At 48.5% G+C, this 17,226-nt stretch overlaps 1 protein-coding gene across 2 annotated transcripts in view; it reads right to left on the bottom strand.

Annotated features, from left to right (window-relative positions):
* Positions 1–11,186, bottom strand: part of CMTM7 (CKLF like MARVEL transmembrane domain containing 7) — a 57,353-nt gene extending 46,167 nt beyond the window's left edge. The window contains exon 1 of one of the 2 annotated variants that reach the window (XM_045089006.1): positions 10,957–11,186. In XM_045089006.1, coding sequence (XP_044944941.1) covers positions 10,957–11,109 — 153 coding nt within the window. In that variant the 5' untranslated portion in view covers positions 11,110–11,186. The remainder of the gene's footprint in view (positions 1–10,956) is intronic. The other variant, XM_004754300.3, reaches the window with a different exon arrangement.
* Positions 11,187–17,226: the final 6,040 nt, after the last annotated feature.

The raw sequence follows: 17,226 nt of genomic DNA, 5'->3' as shown, positions 1-17,226 counted from the left end.
CCCTCCCTCAGAACCAACCAAATGCACAAGAACATCTCTAGCTCTACTCTACAGAAGCGGACTTCAACACTCCCTGTGATGAATGTTGGGAAATTCTAAGAAAAATGCTGGTCACACAATTTTCTTGTTCCCTAAACTTTCCCAGTTCTTAATATCTTAATGCTAAGTGGAACTCTGAACACCAAACACTAAGCAGTCTTTCCCAATGTCAATAAATGTGGAAGACGCCTGACGGCCTGAAGAAGATCACAAGGTAAGGTCTGTTATGCTGACTTTTGGGACAGATGAAAGACTTCCAAGAACGGGCCACATTTGGTCCAGGAATTCTATTTTAGGGACTTCTCCTTCTGATATTCCCGTACATGTACCACACTGTGTTATGTACAAGGCTATCTGCCACAGCACTGAGCGAACAAAAGATTGGAAATAACCCAAGTGCTGTCAGTGGGGACTACTTCAATAAATGATGGTAAATCCATTCTCTGCAAGGCAATGCAGCTGTTACAGAGAATGAGAACTCTTTATGAATGGACGTGGAATTAGCTCCAAGATGGAAAGCTAAGTAACAAAAGTACAGAACAGCGAGTTTAAGTATGCTCCCATCGGGGGTGAGAGAAGAGACACACATGCGTGCACAGACACACACACTGACACAGAGAAGCACAAAATAATTCCTGAAGGATATACAAGAAACTGGTATCACTGGTGGCCTCCAGGGAGGGAGAGTAGAAACTGGAGTTTTTATACTTTTAAAATCTTGATCTTGTTATCTATTTCTTTTTTAAGACTGATGTACTTATTTGAGAGAGAGAGAAAGAGAGTGAGTTGGTGAGGGGAGGGACAGAGGCAGAGAGAATCTCAAGCAGACTCCCAGCTGAGTGTGCAGCCTGATGCAAGGCTCAGTCCCATGACCCTGAGATCATGACTTGAACCGAGATCAAGAGTTGGACGCCTAACTGACTGAGCCACTAGGCGCCCTGATCATGTTATCTGTTTTTAAAAAATAAACATAATTTGAGAAATTACACAGTCATACCTTCTGTTTGGATCAGTTTATTTTTTAGAATAGCTCTGGAAGGGACCATGGAAGAAAAGAGGACTGCTGGGGAGGCAGTTTTAACAAGCCTAAAGGCTGCAGAGAAGGCCCCCTCTCCCCACGTCTGTAAAATGGGAATATGGACACCTCCTAGAAATGTTATAACGACAAGTGGAGTTCTTGCAGATCAAGCAGGCAGCACAATGCCCACAGCAAGGGCTCAACAGATTCACTGCCCAGGAATTCAGTGACGTATGATCATAGCTCATATAAAAATAATATGGTCATTACTGTTATAAGGATGGCACTGCTGTAGCCTCATCATCCCTGACAAGGAGCAGACACAGGAGAGGCTTCTGTGGGTGCAGGAGTTATCTACAGCTGTGTACCAAATGACCACAAACTAAATAGCTTAGAATATTTATTTATCCTGTCACCGCTTCCACTGGCCCGGAGCCCCAGGTGGGAGTCTTCTGCACTAGGTCTCACAAGGCTGCAGCAAGATATTGGCCAACCTGGGGCTTTATCTGAGGCTTGGGGGCCCTCTTCCAAGGCCACGTGGTTGATGGCAGATTTTAGTTCCTTAAGCTGTAGGACTCAGGTCTGTTTTTCTGGCCATCAGCTGAGGGCTGCTCTCAGCTTCTAGACACAACTCATAGATGCTTGCCACATGGGCCTCTGCCTGGCCCCTTGCCCCACTCCCAAAGCAGATGATTTCTCAGGGCCAGCAGGAGAACCTCCTTCTTGAGAAGGACCCAGTACCTTCTTCTTCTTCTTCTTCTTCTTTTTAAAGATTTTTGTTTACTTATTTGAGATAGAGAGAAAGCAGGAGCAGGGGGTGGGGGTGGCGGGCAGAGGGAGAGGCAGAGGGAGAGGCAGGCTCTCGGCTGAACAGAAAGCCTGGTGTGGACTCAAGGATCATAAACTAAGCCGAAGGCAGACGCTTAACTGACTGAGCCACCGAGGTGAACCCCCCTTCCAGTACTTCTTTTAAGGACTTCCACATGAGTAAATCAGGCTCCCTTGGAAACGATCTCGTTTTGATTAACTCAGAATCAACAGATTTGGGACTTGAACTGCATCGGCAACATCCATTCACCTTGGCATATGACATGACATAGCCATGGGGATGGCATCCCGTCAGCTCTGCTGTATTCTGTCAGCTAGAGGCAAGTCCCAGGGTCCATCCACACTCAAGAGGATGGATTACACAGGGTTGTGACTCACGGGGGGTCACCCTGGGGTGCATCTGCCACCCTGGACTAGACTGGGAGCCTGCTTACCCTACCTGAATGGATGGCATACCACAGTGGCAAAAGACTAGGCCTTGCCCACACCTGGCTTCAAATGCTGGCTCCAGAATTAAATGAATATTTGAAACTTGGGCAAGTTACAACACCTCTCAGCCTCTATTCAACCAAAAGAAGGGGAAGATAAATAATCTAGGGTCACTGAAAGGGTGAAACCAAGGGAAACTGCATGGGAAATTGCCAGACATACTACAGCAAATACACAAACCTTAGCTCCCCTCTTTGGTCCCAACCCTTCCAGGAGGCACTTGTGATTTACAAACAAGGATAATAGTGATGGTTTCCTCTCAAGCGTTCCAGCAGCCCTATGCGTGACATGTTAATATGCTTTCTGAAATACTATACACATACTGTTCAATACCCCAGTGAGGGGTTTTCCCTACTCTGGCTGATTTCATCTCTGGCAAAGGGTGAAATTGCCACTGGCACCTGCTGTCGAGTCTCATAGCCCCTCCCTTCAGATCTGCCGCAGCCTATCCACCAACACGGAGCCGACGAGATCAGTTAAGATACAACCAATGGCACATATCCCATCATTTTCAAATAAGGCTTAATGACATGGGAAAATACTCATAGGGTATTGGCAAAGAGAATGAAATGACCCCAAATTGTCCATTCATGAGCTCAAGATCTGACACAAGCTGGCTGGTTCAAAACCCAGCCTCATTCTTTACAGCTGTGACTTCGGGCAAGTTACCAAACCTCCCTGTCTCTGTTTCCTCATCTATAAAATGCAGGTAACGACAGAACTGACTTATCATGGGGGGATTAAATGAGGTAACACGTGTAGAACACCTGGCCCAACAAGAACTCAGTAAGTGATCAACTCTGTGATTATTATTGAAGTATCACTTTTATCACTTGAGAGGAAAAGTTCGAAAAAGACTTCTTCACAATCACTAGCACTGCGGCCGCCGTCTTAGGGGAATAAAGAAAACCTAGAAAACAAAGTGAATAAAACCACGCTGCGGTCACAGGGTAGTTAGTAATTCTCGATGCTTTCCAGAAAGTTCCAATTTACTCTGCACCTGGAAGATGTAATTCATTTCTCCTTTATTTCCTCCTTCCCATCCCCTTCTTAAGGAACTGTATCTTCTCCATCTTTAAAACTCAGGATGATACCCCTCCCCTCTTTCACAGCAATCCTTTCCGTGGGGAATACGTGGAAAGTGCTTTACAGACAATTTCTCCTTCTCTGTCAACCCATCTATCCTTTTACCTGTCCGAAGTAAGGAAAAAAAAAAGTATGGCCGCTCTGGGGAAAGGAAGGGCCATGTTCCAATCAGATCGGTGCTGATTAAAACACAAACCAGGTGAACTTCTTTTTCTGTAGGAGGCTGAGCAGCTTCTAGGTTCTGATTGCGATTTCTGCCTGGGAGCTGGGATAGGGTGGGGAGAGAATCCCTCCCATTCTCCTTTCTTTCCGAAAAGTCCCTGGGGCTGCCCAGCCACCAGCAGCCAGCAGTAGCCAGCCACTAGCCGGCTCTGCGCCAGGATGTTGCCAGGATGCCAGGAGTTGCTAAGGCCCCGGTGAGGAATGCCAGAGAGTGAGCAGCAGGCGAGGGAGCGGCCGAGCCAAACTGGTGACAAAGGCGGCAAGCATGTGGCAGGCGGCGGGTCAGAGGGAGGCTTCCATGGGCAGCACGCCTGGGCTGGCGCGGGAGGGCAGAAGACAGGGGGAGGAAACAGATGGAGGGTCCAGTGGCGCTGGCGCTGAGCAGGAAGCACTGGGAGCACGGCGGGAGGGCGAGGGCCTGGGAGGAAGGGAGCAGAGAGGAGCCCTTCCCTGATCCCGAAATTGGACGACACATACTGACCCCCACAGGGAGTCCCCGAGTGAGGCCCAGGATTGCCCTAGAGGGTCTTTAATACCCACGGTAATGCCCAAACACCCGTGGGACTCCCTTCTGCCTCATGAGGGACCACACACGCACCCACTTGTGCTCCCCCAGCCCCTGTAGCCCAGGGGACCCTCCATCTGGTGTCTTCCTCTTCTCCAGCCACTGGCTTCCAATCTGGAGGCAGGTAGTTTTTGGGGTGCCCTGGAGGGGAATTCTTGCCAGTAGTGCAGAAACGCACATGCTTTGCAACCTGAATAAATAAGCTGTGGTACCATCACTCTTCAAATTTATGCAGATGCTGTTGTCTTTACTCAGATTCAAGTGCATTGAAGAGCACTACAGAATCTTCTAGCCCATCAATGGCATTGTTCCTTTCCCAAACCATCAGACACCAAAAACACTATTACAACTTCAAATACTATTACCATCACCTCTGGCTCCTTGAAATTTCTGGATGATAAAGGGACACTCATTAATTTCCAGATATTAAAACGTTTACATCAGTTTAATGTCACCAGGCTCCAAAGGGCACAAAACACTTCATCTCTATCTCTGTGAAAGGTCACTGCCATTTATCCTGAGGAAGGATTTAGGGATGTGTATACCAGGACTTCTCTACAAGAAGTTCACCGCGGCTTTGTTTGTACATGGACAGAACTGGAAGATTTCTGGGCCACAACAAGGGGGAGGGGGCTGTTCACCCAGACCTTGGTACAGCCATGACTGGCTACAGTGATGCTGTTAAAAACCAAATGGCAGACAAACATTAAGTGGCACAAGAAAACATCTATCGCATATTAAGCCCCTCCCCCCAAAAAAAGGCATTTTACAAAATAGATATATGTCATTCTAATTTTCTATATGAAACAAAACAGGGGTCCCTGGGTGGCTCAGTTGGTTAAGTGTCTGCCTTCGGCTCAGGTCATGATCCCAGGGTTCTGGGATCAGGCCACACATGGGGCTCCCTGCTTCTCCCTCTCCTTCTGCCTCTCCCCCATGCTCGTGCTCTCTCTCTCTCTAATAAGCAAGATCTTTAAAAAAAAAAAAAAGAAAAAAGAAAGAAAGAAAAAGAAACTACCCCAAATTATAGATGTCTACTATGAAATGGTATAAGATTTTACTTTAAAGACTAATCTTGGAAAACAGACAGTCTGCTTTTTTTGTGTTTCCCCAAGTTTCTTTCTTTTTTTTTTTTTTTTAAGATTTTATTTATTTGACAGAGAGAGAGAGAGCAAGAGAGGAAACACAAGCAGGGGGAGTGGAAGAGGGAGAAACAAGAAACAGGCCTCCCACTGAGCAGGGAGCCCAATGGGGGCTTGATCCCAGAACCTTGGGACCATGACCTGAGCTGAAGGCAGACACTTAACGACCGAGCCACCCAGGTACGGCATGTTTCCCCAAATTTCTACAAAGAACAAGCATTACTTCTGTCATTGGGAATAAAGCTCCTAACTTGTTATGTTTTATTTTTTTTTTTTTAAAGATTTTATTTATTTATTTGACAGAGAGAAATCACAAGTAGGTAGAGAGGCAGGCAGAGAGAGAGAGGAGGAAGCAGGCTCCCTGCCAAGCAGAGAGCCCGATGCGGGACTCGATCCCAGGACCCTGAGATCATGACCTGAGCCGAAGGCAGCGGCTTAACCACTGAGCCACCCAGGCGCCCCTGTTTTATTATTTTTATTTGTTTGGCTATTGATGGAAAATTGTTCTTGGATTAGGACTGGGCCACGAGTAAAAGAATCTTGGCAGTGAGGTTCTTTGCTGCCTTTAACACCTTTAACCCTCTGCCTTCCAGGAAACAGGACAGGGATGTGCAGACTGCATTTGGGAACCCAGCTGCTGCTGCCCTGCTACAGAGACATAAAGTAGAACAAAGAGGGGTGGACCATTCTGGGTTATGCTGGGTCAGTCTCCAAGCATAAGTCCATTCCCAGCTACTCCAGAGGCTGGGATCCCCCCCCCCCATCCCCACAGTCCAATTCTGTTTGGGAACTGGGCTGTGAATTTTCAGAGTGAAGCTCATAATCGCCCTGGCCTGCTGGAGGGTATTTAGAATGCTCTCTCATGCCAGAAAACTAAGTGTACTCTCCCCTGACTCACAACCCCACTCAGCTTCCACCTGGCCTGCGCAGGCTCCTTTAAGCTTCTTCCAGATAAAACATCTCTTTAGGATACTAATTATTGGCAATGCTCTCATTATTATCCCGAAATTAATAAAATGTATATATATTATATGATCCTAAACCCTGCCACAACCAAGTTTCCATAAAGTTCCAAAATAACCTCTAGGGGGCGGTACAGCCCTGGTTTGAAAACCACCACTTGGGTGGATGGTGACAGGATGCTTTCCTGGTATTCTTAGATGAAGGACCATACCCTCAAGGTGATCTTGCAGGCCCCAAGGGTCTGGCCCTTGCATTTTTCTCCAGTCTCACCCAAACCACTTCCACCTCTGTCCCCTGCCCTCCAACGACAGCAATACTCCTTTTTCCAGACTTGCAGAGTCACTGTGTTTCTCCTTCATCAGGAAATGCCGTTCCCTCATTCTTCCAATATAATATCCCTTCCTTAGAGAAGCCCTTCCTCACCACCCAGACAGATCAGACTCTCCATTTAATTCTCTATGACACTTAATACTTCTTTTTCCGAGCTCCTGTCCCAGTTTACAGTTACAGATTTATAATCGTTTTATTAATGTTTATCTCCCCTATTTGACTGATCTGCCTTATTTACTCTTCTTTTCAGCATGTTCTAGCATACAACAGGTGCTCAAATATTTGCTGAGTAAATAAATGAAACTTCTGGAGGACATATAAGTTTCCATATTTGCTGCTTGTGAAACCACAATCTGATTTTCCCTCCATATGGACCAGCCTCTGTTTCTCTGCACATGCAGAAAGGGTCTGTCTTCCATGTGCCTCACATGAGAACACAGAAGATACCCAGGAAATGAGATGACACCTCCTTCTAGATATCAGGACTGCCCAAGTGCTTCCTCATGTCCTGCTGTATTCTCTTCTCCTCCAACACCCCCAAACTATCCCTTATCTCCAACTTAAACATACTGAATAAAGACATTCCAGAGGTAAAGGTGCACTCCCAACCTCACCAACTTGTACTCAGCTCTCAAGTTTCAACTCAGATGTGACCTTCTTGAAGGTTTCAAACCTCTCTCCTTCCTTCCTAGTGTAGGCAACCAGACTCTTTTTTTAACCTCCCCCACCAGTCAATTTTGGGACTCATCTGTCTCCTCGGTGAAACCACAGACTTCCTGAGGGTAAGGGCTTTGTCACAGCCCCCTGCTCCCGCAGAAACAAAGATGAACATGGCACTCATAAGTGTCTGCTGAACAACTGCACTGATGAGGAATGCTGGTGAGGTCACACACAGGGCCATCTGGACCCCTCCGGACCTCAGGGCACCCCCCTGGGCTCAGATTCTGTGAGGTCTGCAGGGGACATTCCTCTGTCTAGTAGTGGATGGGAGGATGGCCGGGGAGTTTCCTGTGTTGTGGCGCTCCCACACCCACCACACAGAGTCCCCCCTCCAAACTCTTCCCTAGATTTCCTTTTAGCCGCTTTACGGAGATACAATTCACACATTTAAAGTGTACAAACCGATGGTTTTTAGTATATTCACAGGGTTGTGCAACCATCACCACAATCCATTTTAGAACATTTTCCTCATCCGAAAAGAAACCACCTACCTCTTAGCAGCCACTCCCCATTGTTCCCAAACTCCTCAGCCCTGAGCAACCACTACCCAACTTTGTCTCTAGAAATTTACCTGTTCTGTATATCCCATGTTAATTAGTGAAATCATAGAATATGTAGTCTTTTAGGGTGCCTGGGTTGCTCTGTCGGTTTAGGAGTCTGCCGTCGGCTCAGGTTAGGATTAGGGTTAGTGGAAGGCAGATGCCTAACCGACTGAGCCACCCAGGCATGCCTCCCTAGTGCCTTACAAAGAACAATGATAGGGTTCAAAAAACAAGAGCTATTAACAACAACAAAGAAACCTGCTCCTTTAGGGTCACCAAGTGTGACAGTCTCTTGGCTAAAGAGGGAGACCCAAGAAACTAAACTACTGAAGCCACAAGATTATAAAGATTCATTAAAGTGACAAGTACTAACATTCACTAAGAAACTCACTTTCTTTCTGTTATCTCTCTTCATTTTCTGGTACTGGTGGACCCAGGAGAGATGCAAAGCAAGGAAAGGAAGTTGTTCTCAAAGGGAACAGCTTTTTCAATTATTTAAGGTAATATATTGACAGGTCTGCTGATTAGACCATGAGGAAAACACTTAATGGGAAGTCTAGGATATTCAGTTCAGCCTTTTCAGGATGCAAATGAGATGGCGGTGGTCTAAATCAGAGACCCATGGATACAGTGCCCACTGGTGGCGCCATTTTAGCTGTATCTGCCCTTCCCCAATGTGGTTAATTCCTGGCTATGCACATGTTTCCAGGAAAAAGATGAAAGAATATCAAATGTCCATGCAGGCCCCAAGAGAAGAGGAAGAGGAGGAGAATGGGAAAGAGTTAGATAAGAGGCCCAAGTAGACAACTCTGAAGAGTCTCTCTATATGATTACCCTGCAAGGACAAGTTCACTTCCAAGGGGTCAGCTCAAACCAGCCTGCAATCACAGGGGCCTCCTCAGGGGAAGAAGAAGGCATTAGAATCCCGTGAAGATGATTTTAAGGGGTACAATGGAGAAGCAATTCCCTAGGTCTTTTTTCCCTTCTATGGAACAACAGGCCCTGTGACTATCACCTGCAACCCAGCATAAGGGCCACAGGCGAAGGAACTTTCAATGAAATGGAGCTTTCTCTTTTCCACAAACCTTACCCACCAAACTCATGGACCAACATGGAGCCTTCTTAAACCCATGACCTTTGTCCATGAAACTCATGGACCAGAAGAAGTAGTCCTTCTGATCCTAATTTTTGGCCACCAAACTCATTATTTCATTCATGACATGTCTTCCAGTCTCCATTAGGGTCTGTCTCATTCCCGCTCACCTTTTAAGGATGAAGAGGTAGGCTGGTCCCCTCTATTTGGCTGATCAGCAGTCTTAATGTGAGTCCAAAAATGCCCGGCTCAAAACCAACACTCCTCAGCACAATGTGTTGTTGTTCATAGCTAACACTTCCTAATTTTTGGTCCATCTAGACACCCTTCTTAGAGAAAAGAGAACTCAGCACCCCTCCCTTCAGATCTGGCCTAAGCAGGAAATGAGAGCCCCTTTTACACACACAAGAACAAAGTGCGTTGGACTCATGGGCAAGCTTTCACAGTGTCCAGCATCCTGGGACTGGCCTGCCATAGGAAACACCGGCTTCTGGCTACGTAACCTTGTCCCTATGTCCACCTTCTTTTCTCCACACGCCTCTTCAAAACTACCACCTCCCCCGCCACCATTCTCACTGCAAACATTACAATGAGTGGACTCACCAAGAGCCCAACCTAGTTTCACAATACACATCAGACGAATGGGAAAGGTGTTTAAGATGAACATGTGTTTAAAGAAGAAAAAAAATGGGGAGAAAGAAAAGAGTGGGGAACAAGAGAACAGGCCAGATGACGTCAGCCCTGGTGGAGGCCACCACCTGCACCACGCTTGTCCTACTCAGGGCTTAGACCTGCAGCCTGCCAGGCTTAATAGGTGACTCCCCATTCGGGTGACTCTGGCTCTCCCAAATGAGGACTCCCCAGCACTGCCCATCTGCAGCTTTGCTAAATTACCCACAGTCAACCATAAAGCAGAAGCAGATGACCCTCTGCTCTGCTGATTCGTCAGAAGATCAATAGCAGCCTAATGCTATGTCACAATGCTTTATCTCATCCGTCAGGCATTTTTTTCATCTCACATCAGCACAAGAAGAGTGAGTTCGTACAAAAAGGCATTTTGAGAGTGAGAGACCACATTTACATACTTTTTATTCCAGCATATAGTTATAATTGTTCTATTTTATTATTAGTCATTGTTAATCTCCTATTATGCCTAACTGGTAAATTAAACTTTACCGTAAGTATGTATATACAGGAAAAAACAGTAAATACAGGGTTGGATACTCCCTACAGTTAGCAGGGGGACTAGTGCACAGGCTCCTCAAAACGGAGCTTCCCCATCGATCCTCTGCCTTCCAGCGGCCCCCTAAGACCCGGACCCTCCCTTGAACTTGAGAGGTCGGGGGTCTAGGACGGCTGTCTCCGAGGATCCCCATTCCGTTTCCCCACCAGGGAACTGAGAACTTCGGACTTCCTCTCCTCTGCGAAACTGCGCCCAGAGCAGGGCAACCCTGCTCTCTTCGGTTGGGAGGAAAGAGGAGGCCTCGAGGGGGAGAAGGACGGGTTTCGCCGCCTCAGCGCCCCGCCTGGCGACTCTAACACCCCAGATTCGGGTTCGAAGCGGCGCGGCCCAAAGAAGAGGAAGGAAGAGGAAAAGCAACTTTTGCCTGCGCTTTCTGTCGGAAAGCGGGCCGGGCCCCGCAGAGGGCTGGCTGGAAAAAGCCTGGGGCCCTGGAGACCTGCGTCCGCGGGAGCGAGGGCGGCGTCGCGGCTGAGTTCCAGGGCCGGGGCAGCGCACCCAACTTTCCGAAGGAAGCCCTCCCCGAACTTGACCGTAGCGGCGCCGTGCCCCGCCCCGCCCGCCGAGCGATGCTCCCGCGGGCTCCGCCCGGCTCCAGCCGCCCGGCGCGCCACCGCCCGCTCCCCTTCCTGCCCCGCCTCTCCGCGAGACCCCGGCCCCGCGCCCCGGCCTCTCTTACCATCTGCGCCACCTTCAACAGGGCCGAGTACGTGCGGGGGTAGACGGGGTCCAGCCGCCCCTCCGAGGGCCTTGCGCTCGGCTGTCCCGCGCCGGCCCCCGGGCAGCCACCGCTGCTGCACGTGGTGCGGACGAGCCCGGCTCCGTGCGACATCGCGCGGCCCCTGCCCGCCCGCCGGCCACCTCCCGGGCCCCGGCCGACCGGCCAGATAAGCAGGGCGGGGCGAGCCGGGGCGGGACAGGGGCGGGGCCGGGGCGGAGCGGGCCCGGGCGTGCGGTCGCGGGGCGCCCGTGGGGGCGGGGCGCACGCGTCCAGGACCCGCGCGGGAGACCGCGGCCCCGCCTTGGCGGGACACAGTCGGACAGTGGGGCTGGCCGGCACTTTCCCGGGAGCGGGCAGGGCCGGGCCCCAGCTGGGTCTGGGCCTCCGGGGGTTTTGTGTGGGCGTGGCTGCGGACATGTGGGGAGAGGCCTTGACTCAAGTGTACTTTATACCCACTGAAGCGCGCAAACTCTCCGGGTTCAGCTCCACTACTTTCCCTTTATATGCACACCTGTGTAACCATCACCAGATCAATAGAAAGTGCCAATACCCCCCAAAGATCCCTTGTGCTTCTTCCCAATCTACCTTCCCTCATGGCACCCCTGGCCCCCAAGCAAGAGGCAACCACACTATTCTGCTTTCTGTCATTATAGATTTGTTTTGCCTGTTTCTGGACTTGCTATACTTGGAATACCGAGTAGTCTCATTTGTGTCTGGCTGATTTCACTCAACACTGCATTTAAGATCTTCCTGTTGTACCTAATAAAGCTGTGGTGAACATTCTGGAAAGTTTTGTTCGTTTTGGTGGAGGTAAGCTCTCATTTCTCTGAGGTAAATACCTGTGAGCGGACTTACTGGGTCACAAGGTGAGCCTACGTTTACTTTCATTAGAAGCTGTGTAACAGGGGCGCCTGGGTGACTCAATGGGTTAAAGCTTCTGCCTTCAGCTCAGGTCATGATCTCAGGGTCCTGGGATCCAGGCCCACATCAGGCTCTCTGCTCAGCAGGGAGCTTGCTTCACTCCCCACCCTATGCCTGCCTCTGCCTACTTGTGGTCGCTATCTGTCAAATAAATAAATAAAATTAAAAAAAAAAAAAAGCTGTGAAACATACTGGGTTGTTTCCCTTCTGGATTATTATTTTTAAGATGTTACTTATTTATTTGAGAGAGAGAGAACAGGGGGAGGAACAGAGGGAGAGGGACAAGCAGACTCCACACTGAGTGTAGAGCCTGACACAGGGCTTTTAATCTCAGGAACCTAAGATCATGAACTGAGCCCCTCTGGGTTATTTTCTGAATGAAGACAGGCCCAATGGGGGTTACCACCGGCAGATATGTTATCAACGTACCCTTTGAGCAGAGTGTTCCTTGTGGCCAAACTTCTAACTTCATTTGTAAATCACCAAAAAAATCTGCCTCTCAGAAATTACAGGTTGCCTGCGCTGTCCAATTAGAAGACTGCCACCAGGCGCACCTGGGTGGCTCAGTGGGTTAAGCCTCTGCCTTTGGCTCAGGTCATGATCTCAGGATCCTGGGATCGAGCCTCGCATTGGGCTCGCTGCTCTCTACTCAGCGGGGAGCCTGCTTCCCCCTCTCTCTGCCTGCCTCTCTGCCTACTTGTGATCTCTCTCTCTCTGTCGAATAAATAAATAAAATCTTAAAAACAAAACAAAAAAACCCTGAGCAAGGTGCTTGGCAAATGTGCCGGCCTGGTGTGCAAGAAAAGACTCCATAGATCGGACCTGCTACCATGAATATGGAGATTTCTACGCTAGTGTGATGCCTCTTGGTGGGAAGGGCTGTCCCTTGGAGGAGCAAGAGCTTAGGCAGAGGACTCCCTAACCCCACTTAAAGATTTCACACCCTGGGAGAAAGCCAAACAGATGCATGATCTCCAAGGAGCTGGTGAGAATTCAAGAATTCCCAAGTTCTTCTCTGTTCACCTGCCCCGAGGGAGTATAGGTTCCAAGGCTTCAATTATTGTGGCACTGTCTGACTACAACTCAATTACACCAATGTAATTATGATGACTTTTCTGGTCATCATAGATTTGTTTTGCCTGTTTCTGAAAGAACATAATAAAATGAGAGTTGACTCTGTATCAGTCACAGTGCTTTTGGTTGCAAGTGACAGAAACCAAACTCAGGCAAAAAGAATTCATTGGCTTGTGTAAGTGTGGTAATGCAGACATGAGACCTAGTTCAGGCACAGGCAGAACCAGGAGTTCAAATCAGGCATGCTCAGGACTTCTGTTCTTATGGTTCTGGAGGCAGGAAGTCCAAGATCGAGGGGCCATCAGAGCTGATTTCCGGCGAGGCCGCTCTTCCTGAATCGTAGATGCTCACCCTCTCACTGGGTCCTCACATGTCCTCACCCCTCTGTGCATAGGGACTGGGGTTGAGAGACAAAGAGTTGGGTTGGGGGGAGGTCTGGGGTCTCTTCCTCTTCTTATAAGGACACCAATCCTACGGGATTAGAGCCCCACCCTTGTGATCTCATTTAACCTCAACTATCTCTCATAAGGCCCCATCTCCAAATACAATCACATCAAGGGCTAGGATTTCAACATATGAATTTTGGGGGGTAGCATAATTCAACCTATAGCAGTCCCTCTGATTGGTCCAAATATAGGTCATGGTTCTCTTAAATATAATGATTATTAAATATAATGATTATTATATCCAGGGGGTAGATACATTCATTGGACAGGGCAATTTCTACCTACCCAAGAAGCTGCATGTGGGTGGTTCTCCAGGACCACAGGAACTGAGTGGGGAAGGGAAGGGGTGGTTCCCAAGAGGAAAGTCAGGGTGCAGGTCCCAGAAAGGGGAATGAATATTAGGCAGTGTTATACACTGAAGGCAGCTCCCACAAATTCATACACTGAAGTGCTAACCTCCAGTGTTTTGGTATTTGGAGATGGGGCCTTAGAGATGTAATTAGGGTTGGATGAGGTCATGAGAGGATTAGTACCCATGGCATTAGTGACCTTATTAGAGACACCAGAGAGTTCTTTCCCTCCCTCTCTGCCATGGGAAAACACAGCAAGAAGGCTGCTATCTGCAAGCTAGGAAAAGAGCTCTCAACAGAAACAGAATTGGCTAACACCTTTACCATGGACTTCCCAGCCTCCAAGACTGTGATAAGAATCAATGTACGTTGTTTAAGGCCCCCAGTCTATGGTATCTCGTAAGGGCAGCCCAACCTGAGACAGGAAGGCAAAAACATCCATGTCCATGAATACTTCAAATACCAGCCCTTTTTAAAAAAAAAAAAATAATAATAATATTTTATTTATTTATTTGACAGAGATCACAAGTAGGCAGAGAGGCAGAGAGAGAGGAGGAAGCAGGCGCCCCGCGGAGCAGAGAACCTGATGTGAGGGTCGATCCCAGGACCCTGGGATCATGACCCAAGCCGAAGGCAGAGGCTTTAACCCACTGAGTCACCCACGGGCCCCTAACACCTCCCTTTTAAGTCCTTTTTGAGTTGAAGTTTTAGAAGTTTCTTAGGCTCTGAGACCCAACTGGACTTTCAGACCCTTCTGAGGAACATCAGACGTCCCTAACCTCTTGGCAACATCCAGTTGGACCAGGATGGCCCATGAGCCAGGAGCAGCCCATTATGGGGTCGGCCAGGAGCATTTGGAGTGGACTGACATGAGAGTTTTGCCCAACAGAAGCACATCAGAGCCTCTGTGTTGAGAAGTCTGACTTGGAGGCACTGGGAGGGATTAGCAGTTGGCAAGGAGAGGCAGCAGAAGTCACAGGACCCCAAGAGATGAGGCAGAAGTTGTGAGGCTGAGGGCCATGGGAGGGACGAAGGAGGGTTCAGTGGAACAGAGTGGCTGAAACCCAACGGATGGAGAGCAGTGTATGCCCATTATTGTGGGCCAGTAAGAAACCTGGTCCTTGGCTCTGGGTGGGACCCCGAACTCTTGTTCCTGCTACCTGGCTGTGTGGCTGAGGGGCAGGACTTGGGACCAAGGCCCCTGAGTTTGGCTCCCAGTTCCATCCCTTGTAAATATATGTCCTTGGGCAAGTTACCCAACCTCTCTGAGCTTCCATTTCCTCATCTGTAAAGAGGAACAACAGCAGAACTGACCCCCAGGGCAACCGTGAGACATGAATAGGATAATATAGACGGACAGCGCCTCCAATAGTGTTTGGCTCATAGTAATAAACTTTTTTTTTTTTTAAGTTATTATTCCAGGAGTGTCTGAGTGGCTCTATCAGGTAAGTGTCTGACTCTTGGTTTGGGCCCAGGTCGTGATCTCATGGGTCATGGCGAGGAGCCCGTCAGGCTCTGAACTCAGCAGTCTGCGTGAAGAGTCTCTCTCTCCTCCTCTACCCTCACTCACACACACATGCACACACATGCTCTCTCGAATAAATAAATAAGTCTTTTTTTTTTAATTATTATTTCAAGGGGTGCCTGGCTGGCTCAGTTGGTAGAACATGCAACTTTTGATCTCCAGGCTTTGAGTTTGAGCCCCATGTTGGGTATACAGATTACTTAAAAGTAAAAGAAAAAAGAAAGATAAAGAAAATTCCACGTCCAAAAGGTTGCACTGGAGAGGCCCACCAAACATTTAAAAGTAATTATTCCTTATGCCCTTGTGTATTTAAACAAGAAGACGCCACCACCTGGAGGCTGGGGGACCCCCAGTGGGTTGCTGGTTCCGTTAACCATAAGCATCAGAGACCATTTCTAAGGGTGAAATAAAAGACTTCTTGGATCTCTAATAAGATGTCAGACAATCTGAGTAACTGAGAGTTTCTGGGGGAAAATTTCACTGGGAAGGGGAGGAGGGGGAGAAAGAAGATTTACTTAGTTATTTGTGACTCATGTGTCATGACCCTTCCACATGCCAGGCAGAACAATTCATAGAAGAAGAATTCCCTTACCCAGGGAGTTTGTAGCCAGTAACAGTATGGGGGAATGGAGTCAGGTAACAGAGGGAGCTGTGATTGTCAACTCAGGGAAGGCTTTCTGGAGGAGGGGCCATCTTAACCACACACGAAAGGATAATGAGCCGTTAACCAGCCACTGGTAGCTGAAGAAGAGAGTTCAGATAAATACTCAGAGGCATGATGTATCAGAGGACATGAAGTTTATTGAGGCTTGAGCACGGGGGTCCAAAGGAGGGGAAGCCCCATCATGTTAGATGAGGCTGAAGAGGTGGCGAGACATGGCAAAGACAGGCAGGTCCCCTCCTGTGTGTGCACCCAGTCCTGCACGTACATTGCAAATGTCTTTGTGCACCACACTTCAGGCTTAGCTCAAGAACCTAGCAGGAAGAAATTACTTGTGGCAACTTCGCAGTCAAGGTCATGCTGCCTTGGGTTTGAATCCTAACTCTGCCACCTACTAGTCTGTGAATTTGGGAAGTTTTTGAGGCTCCCTGGGACACTGTTTCCCTATCTGTAAAATGAGGATGAAAACTTGGACCTATGCTTCCTAATCCAGTTATCACCTGTAGCATAGCCAGCAACCCAAAAGGTTAGGGACTTACAGGGGCGCCTGGGTGGCTCAGTGGGTTAAGCCTCTGCCTTTGGCTCAGGTCATGATCCCAGCATCCTGGGATCGAGTCCTGCATCAGGCTCTCTGCTCAGTGGGGAGCCTGCTTCCTCCTCTCTCTCTGCCTACTTGTGATCTCTGTCTATCAAATAAATAAATAAAATCTTTAAAAAAAAAAAAAAAGGTTAGGGACTTACAAAACATTCATTACTATCTCATATGGTTCTCATGATTTGACCTGGCTCAGCCATGCCATTCTCCCTTGGAGTCTCATGCGGTGGAAATCAGATGGGAGTCAGAGCTTGAGTCATGTGAAGGCTCAATTGTGCTGGATGTTCTAGAAGTTTCTCTCCCATGTCTGACAGTTGATGCTGGCTGTGGACAGGGAGCTCAGCTACGGCTGTCACATGAAGTGCCTGCATGTAGCCTCTCCACGTGGCTTGGGCTTCTCAGATCACGACAGCGGGGTTCTGAGAGGGAACACTGCAGCGAACATTCCAGGAGACAGGGCAAGGACGATGCCAGGCCCATTAAAGGCTACACCTGGGACTGGCACATAATCGATTCCTCCATATTCTACTGGTTAATGAATTCACAGGACCTGCCCAGATCCTAGAAGTTTGTAAAATAACCTCCACCATTTGATTAGGAAGTTGTATGGTGACATTGCCAAGCCATCTTTTGAAAATACACCCTGCCATGCCTTC

Source organism: Mustela putorius, unplaced genomic scaffold (genome assembly GCF_011764305.1).
Source record: "Mustela putorius furo isolate JIRA1106 unplaced genomic scaffold, ASM1176430v1.1 tig00003834_pilon_pilon_pilon, whole genome shotgun sequence".
In the NCBI taxonomy this organism is placed as follows: Eukaryota; Metazoa; Chordata; class Mammalia; order Carnivora; family Mustelidae; genus Mustela; species Mustela putorius.
The sequence above is the reverse complement of the archived record's forward strand: the minus strand, read 5'-3'. Positions and strand labels throughout refer to the sequence as shown.